We start from the raw sequence: 19,888 nt of genomic DNA, 5'->3' as shown, positions 1-19,888 counted from the left end.
AGCAGTTGCAAAAACTGGTGCAGCTGTGAACTGGCATAAGTGCGAATTGGCATGAGTGCGCTAAAAAAGTTTGACCTACACATTAATGTGAATCTTTAAACCGATTCACATCGGTATAAAGATTCACATTTATGTTTATGCCAACAAACATAAAAATATTTGTTTTAAATGTATTATTAAAAAAAATTGTTTGACAATTGTGCCCTTTATGATGAAGTGGAATCACAAGCGCACAATGGTAAATCTTGTAGAGTCAAACAAAGTACTCGATAGGAAAAATCTAGAAAATTTCACGGAAATAGATACATTCAAACAGGCCCGGTTTTAAGCGTAAGCGACGTCGGCGACAGCCGACGGCGGCACTTTTCTAGAGCGGAATTTTCTTAATTTATTTTGTGTTTTCCCGAAAAAAAAAAAAATTTTTAATTTTTTTTTTGTAACAAGAAATTATTTTATTTTTTTTTAAAATTTCCAAGTTCTTCTACGTACTCACTCCATTTTTATAATTTAAAGTTATGGATTTTGTAGATTATAACATTTCCTATTTGTCCACAAATTTTTTGCTTAGGCGGCGTTGTATTTTACGGGAACTTTAATACATACTAATTTTTTCAAATAAATAATATAGTAATAAAAGCGTTTGTTTGTATACATGTTTTACATTTGGGATTTGGCGAAGAAGAAACAGTAAAAAAAAGTTTCTTTTTTCTTTTTCAGGGATGGATGTTAGCAAACCGCCAAATATACAAACAAACGAATTCTATTGGTTCATAAAATACGCTGACTAAGCAAATTAAAGTTCCAGAATATTCCTAAGAAACTTTCTTAAAAATTTTATTGAAGTTATCTTTGAGATATCTATTGTAAATTGTTATAAAAGTGTATTATTAAACGAACTTTAACTTTGAAAAAAAAAAAATTATTATACCCTTTTATAAATTGAATAATATTTGTCTAACAATAATTTTTATAAGTAAGTAGTTAAAGTTTGTTTTTTCGTTTTCTTTTTCATGTATTTGAATAAACTTATTATTATTATTATTATTATTATTATTAAATATAAAAATTTAGGTATATGTATCAATGCTATATTTTTTTTAAGTTTAAATTCTTTAAACGATACAATATAATGGACCGTGGTAAGAGACAGCGCTTGTGTGGGTCACAATACAAGAAAATTAGGCTTCAACGTGAAGCAAATTCTGCCAAACAGAAGAATGCTTTGTTGCACTTTTTGAGCAGGTCATCAAGCGAAAAAGCACTGGCACCTATAGTAGCTTCAACTTCAAACCAAAATGAAGTTGAAATTGAAATCGAAAGCGGTGGAGAAATAGAATATGCGGATAGTGTTAGTGTTAATGAATATAGAAATTCTGGAAATGATATAACTGCTAAAGAACCAGAAAATGTTGATGAAGTGGAATTTATCTCCAATTTAAGTGAAGTTGTTGTACAGAACGTCGATGATATAGGACAAAATGAAAACAATGAAGATCAAAGTGGTGAAGACCCCAAAACCAATAAAGATTTGCCTCTTAATTTTAATGATCCGGCAAAATGGCCTATAATAGATGGTAAATTTAAAGCATTGCTGATGAAGTATGGTCCAATTCAAAAATTGCCGTCTTTATTTCCCGAAGATGAACAAGGTAGAAAATTTTCAAGCTTTCATTTTTATCGCCGAATGTCTAATGGCGATAAAATTAAACGCACTTGGTTGGTGTACTCCATTACGAAAGACACTGTATTTTGCTTTTGCTGTAAGATATTTAGTCCGAATGAATTCTCCTTGTCATCGCATGACGGCTGCCGAGATTGGAAAAATATTTCTGTTATTATTAAACGACATGAAACATCAAGTGGCCACACTACTGCATATCTAAATTGGAGAGATCTGGAGGTGAGACTTAAATCAGGGGCTACGATTGATCAAATTAATCAGAAAATAATTCAATCTGAAACTCAACATTGGCGACAAGTTCTTGAAAGAATAATAACGTTAATTAGAACTCTTGCTGGACAAAATCTAGCATTAAGAGGAACATGTGGAAAGCTTTTCGAACCGAATAACGGAAATTTTCTTAAATTTATTGAATTCTTAGGAAATTATGATCCTATTATGAGTAAACATATTCAACGAATAACAACAAGTGAAATTCACACCACCTATCTCGGAAAAACTATTCAAAATGAAATCGTTGAATTGCTTGCTAATAAAATCAAAAATCACATCTTAGCAAAACTAGAGCGAGCAAAGTACTACTCACTTATTTTAGACTGTACCCCCGATATAAGCCACATGGAGCAGATGACAGTTGTTTTTAGGTTTGTCAGTGCAACTGAATCATCTTCGGAAAAACCAGCTGAAGTCGTAGTTTCTGAACACTTCGTAACTTTTCTTGAATTACAAGACACAACGGGAGCAAATATGACAAAAGTTGTTATCGATAAGTTGCAGGAATTAGGCGTAAATCTTGATGACATGAGGGGATAAGGGTACGATAATGGAGCCAACATGCGCGGAAAATATAATGGTGTGCAAGCCAGAATTCGTCAACTAAATCCTCGAGCTTTTTTCGTGCCTTGTAGAGCCCACTCGCTCAACTTGGTATTGAACGATGCAGCTAATTGTTGTATGGAGGCTGTCGCATTCTTTGATTTAATTCAAGGCATTTATAACTTTTTCTCAGCATCAACTCACCGTTGGAGTATATTATTAAACCACCTAAGCGATCTGACTATAAAACCGTTAAGTGCCACTCGTTGGGAAAGCAGGTCGATGCCGTACGGGCACTTCGATTTCAGATTAGTGGAGTTTACGATGCACTAATTGAAATCGCAGAAGACAATACATTAACTACTGCACCACAAGTCAAGAGTCGCGCAGAGGCTAAGGGAATAGCCAGAAATATTTCAAATTTCAAATTTGTTTGCTCCTTGGTATTGTGGTATGACATTTTATTCCAAATTAATATTGTCAGCAAAATGCTCTAATTACAGGCTTTAGACTTGTCGCTTGCTCTAGAGCATTTAAACGCTACCAAATCTTTCCTATGCAATTATCGCTGTGATGAAGCATTTGCCGCAATGGTTGAAAATGCAAAAAAATTGGCAGTTGAACTAGAAATTTTTGAAGGATTTGATGTGGATGATCCCGTATGCGTACGCAGAAAGAGTAGACAATTCCTATACGAAGGTCGTGATGAACCGATAGTATCACCAGAACAAAACTTCAGAGTATCTTTTTTCAATCGAATATTGGACATCGCAATTCAAGCAATAAATGAAAGATTTACGCAATTATCGGAATATAACGAGTTATTTGGGTTTCTTTACAATATCGGCAGCAAACACTTTACGGATGATGAGTTATTGAAACACTGTAAGGACTTGCAGTTAGCGCTTATGTCTGATGGCCAATCTGATATCAACGGGGTCGAACTTTGGTATGAAATTAAAGCTATTGAGAGACGACTTGATACTTCCAATAGCGATTTAAAAAGTGTATTAAAATGTATTTACACATCTAATGTTGTCGAAGTATTCCCAAACCTTTCGATAGCTCTTCGCATACTACTAACGTTACCAGTCACAGTTGCTAGTGCTAAAAGAAGCTTTTCAAAGCTGAAAATAATAAAATCCTATTTCAGATCACAAATGTGTCAAGATCGTTTAGTTGGTCTAGCTGCGATTTCCATCGAGAAAGAAATTGCTGATCATTTGGACATAGAAGATTTGGTTAAAGATTTCGCAGAATTAAAAGCTAGGAAAATTCACTTTTAATTACGATTTGTTTTTTATTTTTTCATGAATGGAATTTGTTTTGTATAAATTTTTGTATAAATTCAGTTTTTTTATTTACTTTGTTTTTGTGTAATTTTTCGTAATAAAATAAAAATATATTAAAGTTTGATTTTCAGTGTTTTTCTATTTTCCTTCAAATTGGAAATTATTGTATTTTTAATTTTTGCGGCGGCAAATTTGCATCTCGCCTACACATAGAAAACTGTTAGAACCGGGCCTGCATTCAAACTTTGCCAATCGATTCAACTTTATTAGTTGCTCCTGTTATTAGTTATGAAAATGACCATATTTATTGCGACACTTCCTTAAATTTATCTATATCCTCTAAAAAATTGAGAAAATTGAGACAGCTTAGCATAATAAAAATAAAACTGTTGGTTATCAAATTGTTGATATTGAAATTTTGTCTAGTGTAATTAATCAACTATGTTACAAAAAATGTTTACAATCTAAGTTAAATCTTTCAGAATGTTTCCGCCTCCCCCCCCCCCCCCTTCCATAAAAAAAAAAAGGATTCAGCTCAATGTTAATTATTTGCTGCTCTAGCTGCAATGAAAAAATTGAATTTTATACTTAAAAGACATGTTCTGGGAAAAAACCTTTTGATGTAAATAATAGAATAGCTTATTCAATGCGCGCATGTGATCAAGGTTTTTCAGGATTAGGAAAATGTACATATTTAATGGACATTCCTAAACCTTTGACTGAAAATAATTACAATAAAATAATTAAATCTGTCTCTGATTGTGCTAAAATTGTTGCAAAAGAAACAATGATTGATGCTGTGAAAGCATCATCAACTGATACTGTAGTGTCAAATACTGTGTCAAAATTCTTCAAATACTGTTGACACAGCAGTATCAGTTGATGGTGGCAGGCAAAGTCGTGGGTTTCTTCATTAAATTGAGTTGTTACAGCAATATCAATGGGTACAGATAAAATTCTTGATTGCGAGCCAATGAATCGGTCATGCAAAGCATGTGCACGGTGCATAGGAACATACTCTAACCTTGCAACACATCCCCAGAGATTTTATTTTTGATTATCATTAGAAAACATTTCCTCATTCAAAAAATGTAAACGACAACTTTTTTTAGTGGGGGCCTGGGGAGAAAACACACATTTTAGGGCAGTGCCCAGGAATTTTGTTGTTCAAGATAGGTAGCTAATAAGCATGAGGCATACTCAAATTTTTAGTATGTTGATACTGGTAGCAAATGAGGATGACTTGCAAAAAATTAAGGTAATTGAAGCTAAACCAACCCCGCCCCGATCCCTAACTGCCCCCTTCCTAGAACTACGTCTCCTTTAATCGTAAATTTTTTTTTTTGTTCTATCATAAAGTAGATCAAAATTCATCGACAGATTTCAAATTTCATCAAAAAATCTCTTTTCGTTTAAGATTTATAACAATGCAAAGCCTAAAATTACCCCCTGAAATAACCTTAAATGGTCTCAACTTTTAAACGAAAATTTTTTTTTTGGTGTAATTTGAAATCTGTCGATGAACTTTGATCTAGTTTAATATAAAACAAGCAAAAAGTTGAAAAGTGTTTTTTGGAACCATACCCTAGGGAGGGCTTTAAGGGGTCTAGAAGGGTTTGCTACAATTATTTATTACAGTAAAAAAAAAAAAAATCTGATTTTTATGGTTACATTATGATTGATATTTTACATTTCAAAGTCATACTAAACGTTTGTTCATAGGAGATTTAACACTTTTCTTTTTACAAACTACATTCCTGCAAATAGAAAGCTACTTTAAAAGTGCTTGTCGTTGTAAGCAACAACCGCGTTTTTCAGCGCCTCTATATAGTTTGGGCTGTGCTCTCCAACTTTTCTCATTCGCAAAAACTGATTGAAATCCTGATGAATGGATTCGAGAGCTTGTTCAGTCCAGTAACCTAAGCCTATAGAACAGTAGAAGTACAAAAGAAATGCACGTTTATTTAATAAATATTCGTCGTAAATTATGCAAATTTTACGATTCAACTGTTGAAATAGAGTATTTAATTACTAAGATTATAAATTATTTTTAATCAAATTTAAAAGTTATTTATCATACCAAAGACTCCACCTTTCATGTTGATAAATTCAATAACATGTTGCTCAATTATGTGTACCTTCAAAGGAATTGTAGCCCTTAGATTTCTATAGCTCGTAGAGAACTCCTCTAGATCTTTAACATACGTGGAGCTTGATGATTTTCCAAAACAACCATGCACTATTTTTTCAAAATCTCTAAGTACCTTAATATATTTGGCAGCAGAAACTCCAAGACTAAACTCTTGAAAAAACAGTTCAAAGCTGTCTATGTTTTTAAGCAATTTATGACAAGCATTGCCTTCCAAACAATGGTGCCCTTGGTAGGACACTCTGCAGATGTTTATTTTAGACAGATATTGATTAACAAACTGTAACCCACACTCCTTGTTTTCAAATAAATTTTTTTCAATCTCTTTTAAAATTTTGTCTACAACACCTAGCAGTATATGTAGTCCAGGAATATTTACAAGTTCTAGTATTTTTTTGTTTTTGTTGCCTGTTAATAAAGGGGAGTTAACAACATTAGAGTATTTTTTAGCTTTTTTTAAATTTGCACCATCAGCCATCCATTGGTCGTACAATGTACACAAAGACTCTAGAGTATAATGATCAGCTTTTCGAAAGTCAGGAGATGACGTCATGCAATACGGACAAGGGTGTTTTGATGTTGCAGATTGTTTTCCAACCATTTGAAGCAAAATCTTTAGATCTTCAGATACTGTGTAATCTAAGGATGAAATGTTTAGCTTATCCAATATTAACCGCAAGTTATGGTATTTTTCGTTCAATGAAGGCAAAATGGCCAATATAATAGTTTTGTGGACGCTTGAATCTTTAAAATCTTTGCACGCATATCCGTCACTCTTGCTCAGTTTCTCTGGAATTTTATTATTTTTAACTCTGGTTTTATGGTTATTGACAGTGTAACTTTTAGGAATCCCTGCCCTCCATCTACACCTAATTTGATATCAACATCATTTGTTTCTTGACTTCTGTGATGAAGTACCATTGCTACTAGTTCTTTAATGTCATTGCAATACACAATAGGAGTATCTTTTTCTACCAACTATACATTCATAAAAAATCAAAATGAATAATACAAATTGCAATCTAGCTATAAAATAATTTTTTTCCATCTACACCTAATTTGATATCAACATCATTTGTTTCTTGACTTCTGTGATGAAGTACCATTGCTACTAGTTCTTTAATGTCATTGCAATACACAATAGGAGTATCTTTTTCTACCAACTATACATTCATAAAAAATCAAAATGAATAATACAAATTGCAATCTAGCTATAAAATAATTTTTTTGGAAATAGTTTACTTACCTCTTTGCTTTCTTTTAATTTTAATAGCAATGGGAGTTTATCACAATTGAATAAATTTCCAATTATTTCAATAATTGTTCTCAATCAGTTTAATATTGAAACCGAATTCCACACTCTTTTGTCCTGCCGCACTTCTCAGAAATCGTGCAACTTCAATCATGTTGCGATTACTTATAAATCATAATAAAGTTATTACAAAAATTGGCTTTAAACTCATAACAAATTTATTTTTAAAAGTATTTTTAAGCAACAAAAATTTACCTGGAATGTAGTTTTAATTGAAGTTTGTTCAATTTATCTAAAGAAAAGAAAGGTTTCTTAACCTCAGTCTTTCCGAAAGAGACAGTGAGTTGCTTCGGACCAAAGGTTTTCAAAACTAAGGTGTTCTCTGAGTCATTTATTGCTGAAATCTTTGATAGAGCTGGACAGAACTTTTCTTTACGTTGTTGGGGATGTTGATTTTACAATGGCAGTCATATTCTTTTGTCTTTCTAATTTCGTACAGGGATGTGGAATTCCCTGTCCCACTTGGGCATAACAATGCTTTCCTGAAACACAATCAACCATTGGGGCCAATACTTTTTCCATCTTTGATTTGCGCCCATTTTCACAAATAAATTATTCACATTTTTTCCCTCTAATAACTCTGGTATTCAGGTCTAAATTTTATAGCACTTGTATGACAACTATAATAACTAAAATAGCGAAACTAAATTTTAAATGAAGTAAATTAAGCATCAATATAATTATAATTACCTTCATAAAACGGCCGCATAATGAAGTAAGGATCAGTCCCTGCAAGCTTTTTTCTACATTTTGAGCAAAGCATGGTTAGAAGGTCAGGATTATCCGCTGAATAATCTTTCCAGAATATATTTTGATAAGGTTTGAGTAGTCATTTTTCTTTTTATTTAGATTTAAATAAGTTGTTTCAGGGTTATTTATTGGTCTTAAATCCGTGCCTTTCCTAAAGCAGCAAATGCAAAGTTTTTTTACAAAATCACAATGTTCTTTTGCATGTTTAGGCATTTTAAATGAATGCTTCAAATAAAAACTTCTGATATGGATTGATAATATTGGCATGATATATCGGTTATATCAATCAAATGTCAATATAATGCCTATAAACACATGTCAATATAATGGCTAAAAACATGCTTTCAGTTCGTATATCAACGCGTGCAAAGAGTTATCATGCAACTGCTAACAATTAGCAACTGCTAACTTTTACTAATTGTTAATAATTAAAGGTTGCTTTGCTTTGTTTTTATTTCAACAAAAATGTAAATAGAAAGTAATAAAAATTACTTGTCCGTCTGTAAATTTTAATGTTAAACAAAAATTTTTAAAAACTTTAAAAAATAAAATTGATAAATCTATCACAAATATTTCTGAAAATCTAAATATGGGGCATGGGCATGATTTTGTGGTGTTCGAGAAGATTCCCCAAATCCCCCCTAGGGTATGGTCCAAAAAACACTTTTCAACTTTTTGCTTGTTTTATATTAAACTAGATCAAAGTTCATCGACAGATTTCAAATTACATCAAAAAAAAATTTTCGTTTAAAAGTTGAGACCATTTAAGGTTATTTCAGGGGGTAATTTTAGGCTTTGCATTGTTATAAATCTTAAACGAAAAGAGATTTTTTGATGAAATTTGAAATCTGTCGATGAATTTTGATCTACTTTATGATAGAACAAAAAAAAAATTTACGATTAAAGGAGACGTAGTTCTAGGAAGGGGGCAGTTAGGGATCGGGGCGGGGTTGGTTTAGCTTCAATTACCTTAATTTTTTGCAAGTCATCCTCATTTGCTACCAGTATCAATATACTAAAAATTTGAGTATGCCTCATGCTTATTAGCTACCTATCTTGAACAACAAAATTCCTGGGCACTGCCCTAAAATGTGTGTTTTCTCCCCAGGCCCCCACTAAAAAAAGTTGTCGTTTACATTTTTTGAATGAGGAAATGTTTTCTAATGATAATCAAAAATAAAATCTCTGGGGATGTGTTGCAAGGTCTTAGGGTATGTTTCTATGCACCGTGTGTAGTCTAAAAATAAAACTTAAAGAAAATAATTTTTGTACATTTGAAGTTCGGAAGTTATCACATGAATGTAAATTAAATTATCGTGGCTCTGCTCCTGGCATGGAAGTAATTGGTACACAAATAACATTTAGTCGTTCTATGACAATGATTTAAAAGGTATGGAAAAGGCCATACTTGCAACTTTGTTCCATGTTGCATCCTCAGCTGAAAATAATTGGCATACTTATTGGCCTGAGACTCTCAGGGACGTGGTGGCACCTTAATAGTAGGTACGAAGTTCCAGAAGAGGGGCCCAGTGAAGTACTCTTAACGAGAGACAAATAAGCGATCAAGGAAAATTATATTTATACTAAAATAAGTTTTTTATGGATGCAAAATATTACGTAACTCATTTGTATACGCATAGTTTTTTATTATATTTGAATGCGTCAAGTTCCCATTTTCTCATGTTCCACTGACAAGAGAACACGATCCCCAACATGCTCTGATGTCAACCGATTTGCTAGACGAATTTTGACAAGTTTTATTTTGCAGGAAACTCTCTCACACTTTGCTAAATTTGTTGGAATTGTACTGAATATCTTGTATAGAACTGCAGCAGAAGGAAATACAGCTTCTAGCATAGTCTTCACCATAAAATTATAAATGGTGAGGAAAGAAAGCAAAGTTTTGTTATCTTTCTCAGCAGCCTTTCTGTTATCTCCACAAAATGAACCATTTTAGTAGTGAATTTATTTAAACCGATACCAATTTTGAATTTTTCAAGCACTGATTGAATTTTTTCTTGTGAATTAGAGTTATGAAAATTATGACTAATATCTTCGCTCTTATTCTTCAATAAAAAAATGTCTATACTTTCTAAAAATTTCCGCTGTGAAGAAAATTTGTCAACAAGAACTGCAGTTGCTGAATCCACTACAGTATAAAACACTTTTGCTACCCACTGATCTTTACCCTGAGTAAGCCGCTCATCTTCTCTTTCATCGAAGTCTAGTCGTTTCTTTCTGCGAATTCTTTTCCCAACAAATGTTTGCTATTCAAGCTGAGCTTCAGTTGCAATTTTAACATCAGAGAAAATAGAATTTTGGCCAGCACTGTCCCTTAGTACTTGAAGCTTTTCCAGTGAAACATCGACAGACATTATAGCAGTGGAAAAATCAAGTGTTTCTCCTTAAAGAATTTTATTTAGGGGACCCAAGATAGTAAAAATTTATTTGAAGAGACATAAAGTCACAATTGTTTCATTACAGAAATTGGGATTAAATACCTTTTTTTTTTTTTTTTTTTTTTTTTTAGATTATTCACCTCCCCAAGGCCCGAGGGGGGCCACTACAGTCGAGGAGGCTACTCATTTTTTTTTTTTTTTTTTTTTTTTTTAATTTTTTTTATTATTTATTTATTTGTTATTCGTGGTACAACCCTCTCTCAACTCTTTAACTCCGAAACACGAACCTTTCCGAGCAAGGCCGCTGCGCGGAGAAACTAAGTTGAGCGCGGTACTTCCAGGGACGTGGTGGGAGTCGAACTCCGAACCTCTCGCTTATGAAGCGAGCGCTCTTACCACTACACCACTACCTTGTGCTTTGCTTCGAATATTCATTTTAAATTTCATGTAATTGGAAATTTGTTCAAGCCAACCAATTACTGCACTTCTCAAATATATTATTTCGTTTCCTTCAGTTTCCGTATAAAAAGGTCTTTAATTTCTGCACATCACCAGGCTTGCTTTCTGTTCCAAAAAGGTTAACAGAAACAACAGAAGATTTTACACAAGCTTTCATAACCAGATTTGTTCCATGAGATCCACAATAAGTATTTATTACCATGGGAGAACACTGCTTTAAATGTGTTGCAACTCCTTTGTTTACTCCTTGAATACTGCTCGCACCATCAAAAGACATAGCCACACACTTTTGAATATCTATGTTATTTGATTTGATTTCATCTTTTCACTTATTCCTTCACCACTAGTTGTTTCAGTTTCAACCATTGAAATCAGATGTTCTTTTACAACGGCCTCTTCTGCAGCAAGCGTAACATAACGTAATACAATAGTAATAGAAGTTTGCTCACTTAGTGTAATATCAGTGGTACCATCAGCTGATAGTGAAAAGAATACTTAATTATTTATCTCTTCTGAAATATCCTTCTTGACCATCTGTGTCATAGTATGGATTAGCTTGTTTTGTGTATAATTAGAAAGAAACGTAATTCTAGCACCTCTTCCAGAAGATTGTTATTGAGTACTGCAAATATTTGAAAGTTTTTCACTCAGAACCTCATCATACTGACTGAGTAAGTTTAACAAATTTAGAAATTTACCCTCACCACATTGAAAGACTTCACTTTTTTCAGAGTCATTGTAAAAGTTGGCTTCCTCATTTGCACGTAAAGAAATACTCTCTGCAATCAAATACCAAATAGCATCAATAACTTGTATTAGGTACTGATGTAGTTTCTCCGCTTTTTTACGTTTTTTGTTCAGATGTCTCATGGTTTCATTATTTAATATTTTATCAATTTTGGAGTCTGACAATGCATAAACCATAGCTTCAGGAGCATTTCGGTGGTTTTTCTGAGTGCAATGCTTTGTTATGATGTGACTTAAGTTTGACCAATTATCAAACCCATCACGTAAAGAACTTGTGTCCTCTCTTCATCCAAAGCATAAACAAAAAATGCAAAAATATTGTCTAGTAATAGAGAGTAGATCATCCATGACCTTTTCTTCATAACTTTAATGTCATTAACTTTAACTGATTCAGTGTAATATTTAGATAACCTTGAATGTTTTGTTAGATGATTTGACCCTAATACAATAAATTGCTTTTTATCAATCATCTTTCAGCATTTTTCAGCTCTAGAAATTTGGCTTGAACATTTTCATTGACGCTTACAACGTTGTCTGGTTGCTTCTGAATAATTTTTTCTGCTAGAGTTAGGTCCGTCGCTGCAGTTACATGCACTTCATAGTTACCCATTTCTACAGTCACTCTCTAAGTTTTGGTAATGTTTTGGTTTCTGAATGTTTCTGAATATTGTAATTCTACTCCTTTATCTGCTGCAACTATGATAACTTGATTATTGTCTGTTTCTTGTATAGATGATTGGTTACTAATCTCTGTTATTGGCTCTATTTTAATAATAGGATTACTTGTGATATTCATAATGGATGTTGATGTTAATTCTACATTCTCTGTTGCTGTAAAGGATATCCCAGCTTTTCTCTGTATTTGTGGCACTTGCACTGACGCAAGACCTGCCGTTAACTTTAATTGTTTTGGATCATTACCAGCTGCTTTCAATTCATGTTGTAGTTTTTAAGCTTTTTTTTCAGCACCAAATTTGTATTTCCATGTTGCCTCTTTCTTTTTCTTTTTTTTTTCATTTCACCTGAAACATAAATAAATATAAAATTAAAAATATCTCCTATGATAGAAACCAGGGCATTGGTTTCTTTTGTTTGAGTTTTAACTACTATCGGTCCACGGAATTTGTAAATAGTAGTACTATTTATAAATTCCATAGACCGATAGGATGTGGACTGGATTATTGAGTTGTAGTGAATGAAAGTAACAATAAAAATTCATTAAACATACAATTTTATTTATCAAACATATATTAACCATATTTATCAAGGCAAAGCAAATGAATTTATGCATTTTATATATTTATTATTTTGAACTTTTCAAAGACAATTTTCTCTTTTTTCTGTTGATGGGATGGTTAATTTCATCAGATAAAGGGAAGACATCGTTTAATCATTTGTCGCTACAATGCTTGTTTTTGGTATTCTTTTCGTTTAGTAATACGTCTGCCTGTACTTTGTTCTGTTTCAGCCGCTCATGCCTTAACATATCACTCTCTTCGTTTTTTTAGCCGAGATGCTTGTTGTTCAGCTGATTCTTTTGCTCTAGCTCGAAATTTGCGTTCTCTTTCTCGAGCAAGACAAGCTAATCGATCAACTTCAGTTGCCAGCTTTCTTTTTTATATTTAGCTTTCTTCTTTATATTTTTACGTTGATAAGATTTTATTTTTTTACTTATTTACTTTAAAAACTTTAATTATTATTTTTAATTACTATTTATAAGTAAAGTATTGAAGCATTACTTTCTTTTTTACAGTATAAAATCTATCAATTTTCGTTCAACAAAGTTTTTTGTTATTAATATTCAACAGCGATTTTATTTGTTTACGCAAAACAAAGTTTTTTGTTTTTTGTTTGTCTTAATGACTTTTCTTAACGATTTCTTTTATTTACGCTAAACTAAAGTTTACCGTATTTTTTTTATTATTACCGCTGACCTAGTGTTTTTTTTTGACACCACACAAACAAACAAACCGACGTGAAATAAGTTAAATAAAATGTTGTGAAAAATGCCCTGATAGAAACTTATAGAACTAAATAAATTTTTTACTTTTGAGGATAAGGACCCCAGTTTCTTTTTGGGGGCCCAGTTTCCTGAGCCAGTATCAGGGCCCAGTACAAGTCCTCGTACCCTCGTACTGGGCCACCACGTCCTTGCCTGAGAGTATACATAGTTGGTGTCATTATAAACAGGAAAAAGCTAATTCAACATCTACTTACAAGTCAGATGCTGGTCTTCCTATCTTAGTCATCAGTCATCTAAAGCCTGTATATATCGATCTATCTCAAGAAGAACTCTTAAAAAAACGCCTTCATGGTATGACGCAAAACCAGACTGAAAGTTTTGGGGACGATATGGCAGTGCATGCCTAAATAAAGTATGCATTGTTAACGCAGTTAGAGTTATGTATATTTTAAAATGATTTTAAATTGAGCATTTGACATTATTTTTTGGTAAAATTGTTAACGTAATATTTAAATGCTTTTTTCGAAAACTGTCAATTTTTAACCTCCCGGCCATACTATCTCATTAACCGTATGTCAGATTTGCATAAAGTTTTCACCAAATGTTTATTGCATCTAGCTGTAAAATTAGAACCAAAATTTTTACTATACTGTTAGCAGTTTTTGATTTATAGAAGATTTAGTTCACAAAAATGCATTTTTTTAAATACTCCATATTGAAAAAATCAGCATAGCTGAAATACTTTGTTTATTAGAACAATTTTAGTTCAGTTTGATATGATAATCATATGCCAAACAAAAATATCCTACATGCTTTTGGTTACTGAGATAGAATGGCCGGCTTGGCCTAAACATTTTCGGATGTCTGTTATTTCACTTAGTAACCATGGCAATTAATAAATTTACTTTGGATTATTTAAAATCCTGTTATATAGTTGTTTCTCAAGATATACTTATTGTTAAAAAGATTTTTTTAATAACAACTTTTTTGAGGGGTTTTATATCTTAAAAAATAACATTTCAATATTATTTAAACATTTACGAACAACCATTTTAACGCATAATAAACTACTAAATATAAGAGAAAAATACTAAATACTACAAAACATTTTTCACATTAGAAATGAAAGTACACAACAAACTTTGCGTAACTATTTCTCAAGCAATTTTTTTATAAAGTTATTATTTTAATTATAAAAAATAATGTTTTATTTTGGTTCCTCAGTCAACACAAGATATTCTAAGTTGTCAACTTCTTCTTGCAAATGTGTGATTTCTAAAATTAAAGTATTTGTAGTTTCTTTTTCAGTGCAAATTCGAAGAAGCTGTAAAATATTTTAGAGTTGCAGCGTTTCTTGACAACTTTTTAGTTAAACTTAGTAAAACTATTTCGTTAACTAAGTGGGTACTTTCATCTGGAACATTACCTTTTTGCCTTTTTGCATAAATAGTGAAAAAGATCAAACTTGAAGTAAAATTCAAGTTCAAGATCGTTTTCAACTTCTCTTGTTAGTTTCTCAACTATTTCTCAAACTTTAGGGTCTTCAAGCAAAATTTTGAAAAGAGTATTACTTTGATTTGACACCTATCATTTTTGAAGAATAGAAAAAGAATGAATTCCCCAACCCTAGAACCAATAAAAATTAGTTTTTTTACTAAATTCATAACTTGAGATTTTGAATATAATTATCTTTAGGCAGTGTGTTCTAGAATGGTTTTTAAGGGACCGACAAACAAAGTGAAGTGGTTTCGATTCCTTTATGTTTAATAAGTATTTTAGTTAAATTAAGCAATTATATTTTGTTTGTTGTTTTAGATATATAAAACTTCTTATTTTATTATTATTACATATAATTTTCTGTACTTTGGAGCCCTAAATACAAGGAATGGAAAGATTTAATGTGTTTTTAGGCCATGTGAATAAAAAAAGCAATTTCTTTTACTCAACATTTTTAGAGCAATTGTTCAGCTTTACGTGAATAAAAATTTGAGCAAAATCGCTCAAATTTTTATTCACGTAAAGTTAAGTAATTTGCTCCAAAAACGCTGAATGATTGCTTAGCCTGACTTGAACAAAAATTTGAGAATATGTGCTGATTTTGTTGATATAAAGCTGACCAATTACTGAGTAAAAGCATTTGTTTTTTTTTATTCATCTGGCCTTTTATTTTTATTCGTGACTGAAATAAATATTTTCTAATTTTTAAGTTTTTCTAATTTTTTTAGTTTTGAGATATAAAGATTTTGTTGATAACAAGTAAAAATTAATAAAGAGAGGAGGGGGGATCTTAATCAGCTTCGGGTGGGTTGGAAAATTTTCTAAAAATCAATAAACGTCCCCGGCTCCCCCTTTCTTATTGAGGACTCGAGAGTATAAGTATTGTACTCCTTTTTTTTTAGTTTTTCATTTGTTTACTTAAAGTTAGTACTTGTACTATATGTAAATATTCCATAGAATGTATTTAAGAATACATTTGATTTGATTTAATTTGATGCATTGAGACTTGTGCAGGGCTTGCACCTGCACAAATAAACTTATTAGTTAACTGGGATTAAAAAATCATTCATGTCAATTACGATAAAATTTGAATAGTTTTAATAACCAGGTTGTAATTTAGCCAGAGGTTGGAATTTAATTTTGAGCATTCTACTTTCATATGGTTGTAGAGATGTTTTTAAACATTATTTTCCTAGATGTATGCCAATGATTGCAAAAAATGTTTTTTCTTCGATGTTAAAGACTCTGGCACTGATATTGATAGCAGTGCTTCTCCAATTTAAGTTTTAGACTGACTTTATACTTTATGATGAAGACCCTTATTTATTTGCTGCTTGGAAGCTGCGTATAAAATGCTTCTGGTACTAGATTGTTGAGCAAGCGGCACTTGCCAACTGTTTTAATAAAGAAACTTTTGTTTGAATTCTGTGGACGGTCTTTCAGTTTTGGCAATTTTTTTTAGTTGCATTTTTTATGTGCTGATTGAGGACTGCTAATATAATTTTTACATTTTATGTTGTTTTCTATATAAAAAAAAAAAATGTATTTAAAAATATAATTTATTTAAAAATATAATTTATTTAAAAATATAATTTATTTAAAAATATAATTTATTTAAAAATATAATTTATTTAAAAATATAACTTATTTAAAAATATAATTTGCGAAGAACTAGCTTTCTTTGATGCTTCATATCGAAATTTCAAAGTTCTTTTCAAAACACTTCCAAGTACAGTGAGCTTCATCAATTGTAGGAATTTCAAGTCGATTCTTTTATATTCTTTAAGTAAATTAATGTTATCATTAACTGTTGAACTTTTCAGTGAGTTCTTAAATTGTCTTCAAGTTCTTAAATTGATCTTCGAGTTCTTAAGTTGTCTTCGAGTTCTTAAATTGATCTTCAATATAATCTTTGGTCAAGTTTAGCCTTGATAGAATAAAGTTTTACAAAACTCTTAGCTGTTTTGTTTTTTCAGTTAAGTGAACTCCACTTTGCTTCATGGCCACACTGAGCTCTTTTTTTGATATTTAAACATCCTGTACAAAAAATATTTTTTCAATAATAATTTTAATAAATAATTTTAAATATAAAAGAGAGTTACAAAGTTACTTTTAAAAACTGTTGCAATAAAAGTTCTTTTATATGTTCAAAAACTCTTCAAAAATAATGTAAACGTTAACCAAACACGTTTCCCTCTGGCATGTAGCAATTTGATTTTCGTTAAATGATCTCTATTTTTGATGAATTCATTTTACTTGTCTAGACATCATCAAGAAAAAAAGCATTTTAATACACTTTTTCTGTACATTTTATCTGAATATCGAAATCAAAAGTGCAAAGGGGTCATACATTTTCTCTGAAACATCAAAATCAACAGTGCAAGGAGATCGTACCTTTTCTCTGAAACCACAACACTATTAATTTACGTGAATTTTTTTTAGCAATTTAAAAAAATTACTAACCTTAGTCCACTTTCGATATTAAAGTGATAAATAATGACTTTAAACTAATCCAATAATTAAAAATGTTTGAATTGTTGGATTATTCTGGATAGAAATTAGAAAATTATTAGTTGAAAATATTTTCATTAGTGGTGATATTAGATTGATTGAGATGACCGAGCAAAGCTTGATGCTTTTGAAAAAATAATAGGAGTTATATAGTAAATAAAAAGGATTTAATTTATTTAATTTATCTCCTTTTTTGAAAAAAACATATACCACCTTAATGCACATCAATAAGATACAGTATCAACAAGATACCACCTTGATACACATGAAAGATATTTGTTCCACAATATCAATGAATGGAAGTCATTAATGGAGACCAAAAGGTAATTGTAATTTGGTTTTAAAAGAATTTTAAAAAAATGTTATTAACATATTAAGATTTAAATAGTTGAATTATTTTACATATTGCATTGCTTTTTTTTTTGTTGTTGTTTAGTTTATTTTATGGTTTGTTTAGCTAATTCCGTGTACCTGAAGTGCATAATCTTTTATGCATTCTGAAAAGCGAAGTAACTAAAATGGTTTAACTGGAAGACATAAACACAAAACAACAAAAGATACAAAAAGCAAAAAATATTGGAAATGACTCAAGATACAATAATTGACTTTATGTGTGTAGTTGAGGAAGAGCAATTATGTTTATAATGTTTATTATGTTTATAATGTAATAATGTTTCTTTCTGGGAAATACCAGTTACGGATTAAAATAGATAGTTACAGCATCAAAAGAGAAAGAGAATGAGCTAACTATCAAGAGTAGTTTTACAATACGATGCAAAATGCAGAGAAAAGGCTGCGTTTTTTATTAGTTTACTCACTCATTCAAAAGAAATTATTTAATTGTTTTTGTTGTCGACTCTTCGATGTTATAGATATGACATCAAAGTTTTTGTCTGGGTTTCAGACATAGTAAAGTCCATATTAAGCCCAAAGTACATAATTATGAGTCATCGCAAGGTTACGTTGCTTTGAAAATCGGAAGATTACGTTGCTTTGACAAATAGAAAATATTGAGGGTATATAAGAACGGGGGTATATAATTCAGGATAATTTGACGCCAAATAGCTCTGATTGACAATATTTGTTGAATAAAAGAGAATTTTTTGATATTGCTGAGACGTTTTCCAAATATAATCTAGTAGAAAAAGAACTCTTTATGAAATTAAATGTAAACTTAAAACATAAGTTGCTAGTCTGCACCAAACTCTTAAACTTAGTTTGTAAATGTCCTGTAAAATCAAAGTGAACTTCTTAATGAGAATGTAAAATATGTAAGATGTTTTGGAATCATGTTTAACAATATACTTGAAATATAATACATCATTTGGATAGTGACGTACTATTACAAAAACGGCATTGATGATACTATGGCTCGAGGAGGAGTACATTTTTTGGAACTTTAAAAAAAAATTTCAGTCTTTGTTGCTTCAACTTCTTGATTGGGTGCTTTAATTTAATTGTCAGTAAAATGATTGTCAACAACTCGATTGAGTGCTCATCACGCTGCCCTATAGCGTAAAAGAAATGTTTAATTAACGAATTGCGGCATTTAAATTTTTACATAATTCACGTAAAAATTTGAATACGAGGACACTGCACTAGGTCTTTTGCTGTCTGCAATTTTATTCTTCTGCTACCTTTATTTAAACGTGATTTTCTTGAGAAATCTTGCACAAAAGTAAGTGCAGACTAAAGTTTTAATTTTTGCAAGATGGCGACAAAAGTAGAACGCTATGATTTAATGTGCACAAAAAGCGCAGTCAGATTGCAGAACCCACAATTGAATTTACTTTTTAAAATGAAGTGCTTTATTTAGGTTATCAAAACAATATTAAAATTACACCAGGTTAAAAGTAGACAATGGTAAGGTACGCCGAACTTACTCTGCAAGTTTAAAATAAAAGAACGATGCACGAGCGTATTGATCGTCTTCTCAAAGGAAATAAGTTGCATGTTTCAGTCTATTCAGTTCAAGAGTTTCATTTCAGCTACTATAGAATAGTTTCTGATGCCTATTTTAAAATCGACCTTGTTTAATGATAAGTTATTATAAACTTTTTAAAAAAATACTGAGAACAGTGGAAGAAAATACCGAGAACAACTAAAGTGGAAGAGAACACTTGTATAAATACGCCTTTCCGTAATATTTCTTTTTTTCTTCAACAAATTGTTCCAAAATCACTATCTGATTTGTTTTTCTTTTAAATTTTGAACTATTCACTTTTTCTGAATTTTGTTTCAAGATAATTGAAGACAAACTATAAAGTCGTTATGATAATTAATTACACTCCACAACTACGTGCAACAGTGTT

The 19,888-nt window shown here is 31.2% G+C and overlaps 2 protein-coding genes across 2 annotated transcripts; both read left to right on the top strand.

The window, feature by feature from the left end:
- Positions 1–845: 845 nt before the first annotated feature.
- On the top strand, positions 846–3,919 carry LOC136083852 (zinc finger MYM-type protein 5-like). The gene is made up of 2 exons (XM_065803751.1): positions 846–973; positions 1,103–3,919. The coding sequence occupies exon 2, from the start codon at positions 1,130–1,132 to the stop codon at positions 2,492–2,494; it is 1,365 nt and encodes a 454-aa protein (XP_065659823.1). The 5' UTR covers positions 846–973; positions 1,103–1,129; the 3' UTR covers positions 2,495–3,919.
- LOC136083298 (uncharacterized) lies at positions 3,088–3,783 on the top strand. Its single transcript, XM_065802700.1, has one exon. It carries the CDS (start codon positions 3,088–3,090, stop codon positions 3,781–3,783), a length of 696 nt encoding a protein of 231 aa, XP_065658772.1.
- Positions 3,920–19,888: the final 15,969 nt, after the last annotated feature.

This window comes from Hydra vulgaris, chromosome 08 (assembly GCF_038396675.1).
Source record: "Hydra vulgaris chromosome 08, alternate assembly HydraT2T_AEP".
In the NCBI taxonomy this organism is placed as follows: domain Eukaryota; kingdom Metazoa; phylum Cnidaria; class Hydrozoa; order Anthoathecata; family Hydridae; genus Hydra; species Hydra vulgaris.
Note: the sequence above shows the minus strand (reverse complement) of the source record. Positions and strands in the feature narration are given on the sequence as shown.

Excerpts from the sequence above, each read along its gene's own strand:
- LOC136083852 (XM_065803751.1), top strand. The coding sequence starts at position 1,130 with ATGGACCGTGGTAAGAGACAGCGCTTGTGTGGGTCACAATACAAGAAA.
- LOC136083298 (XM_065802700.1), top strand. The coding sequence starts at position 3,088 with ATGGTTGAAAATGCAAAAAAATTGGCAGTTGAACTAGAAATTTTTGAA.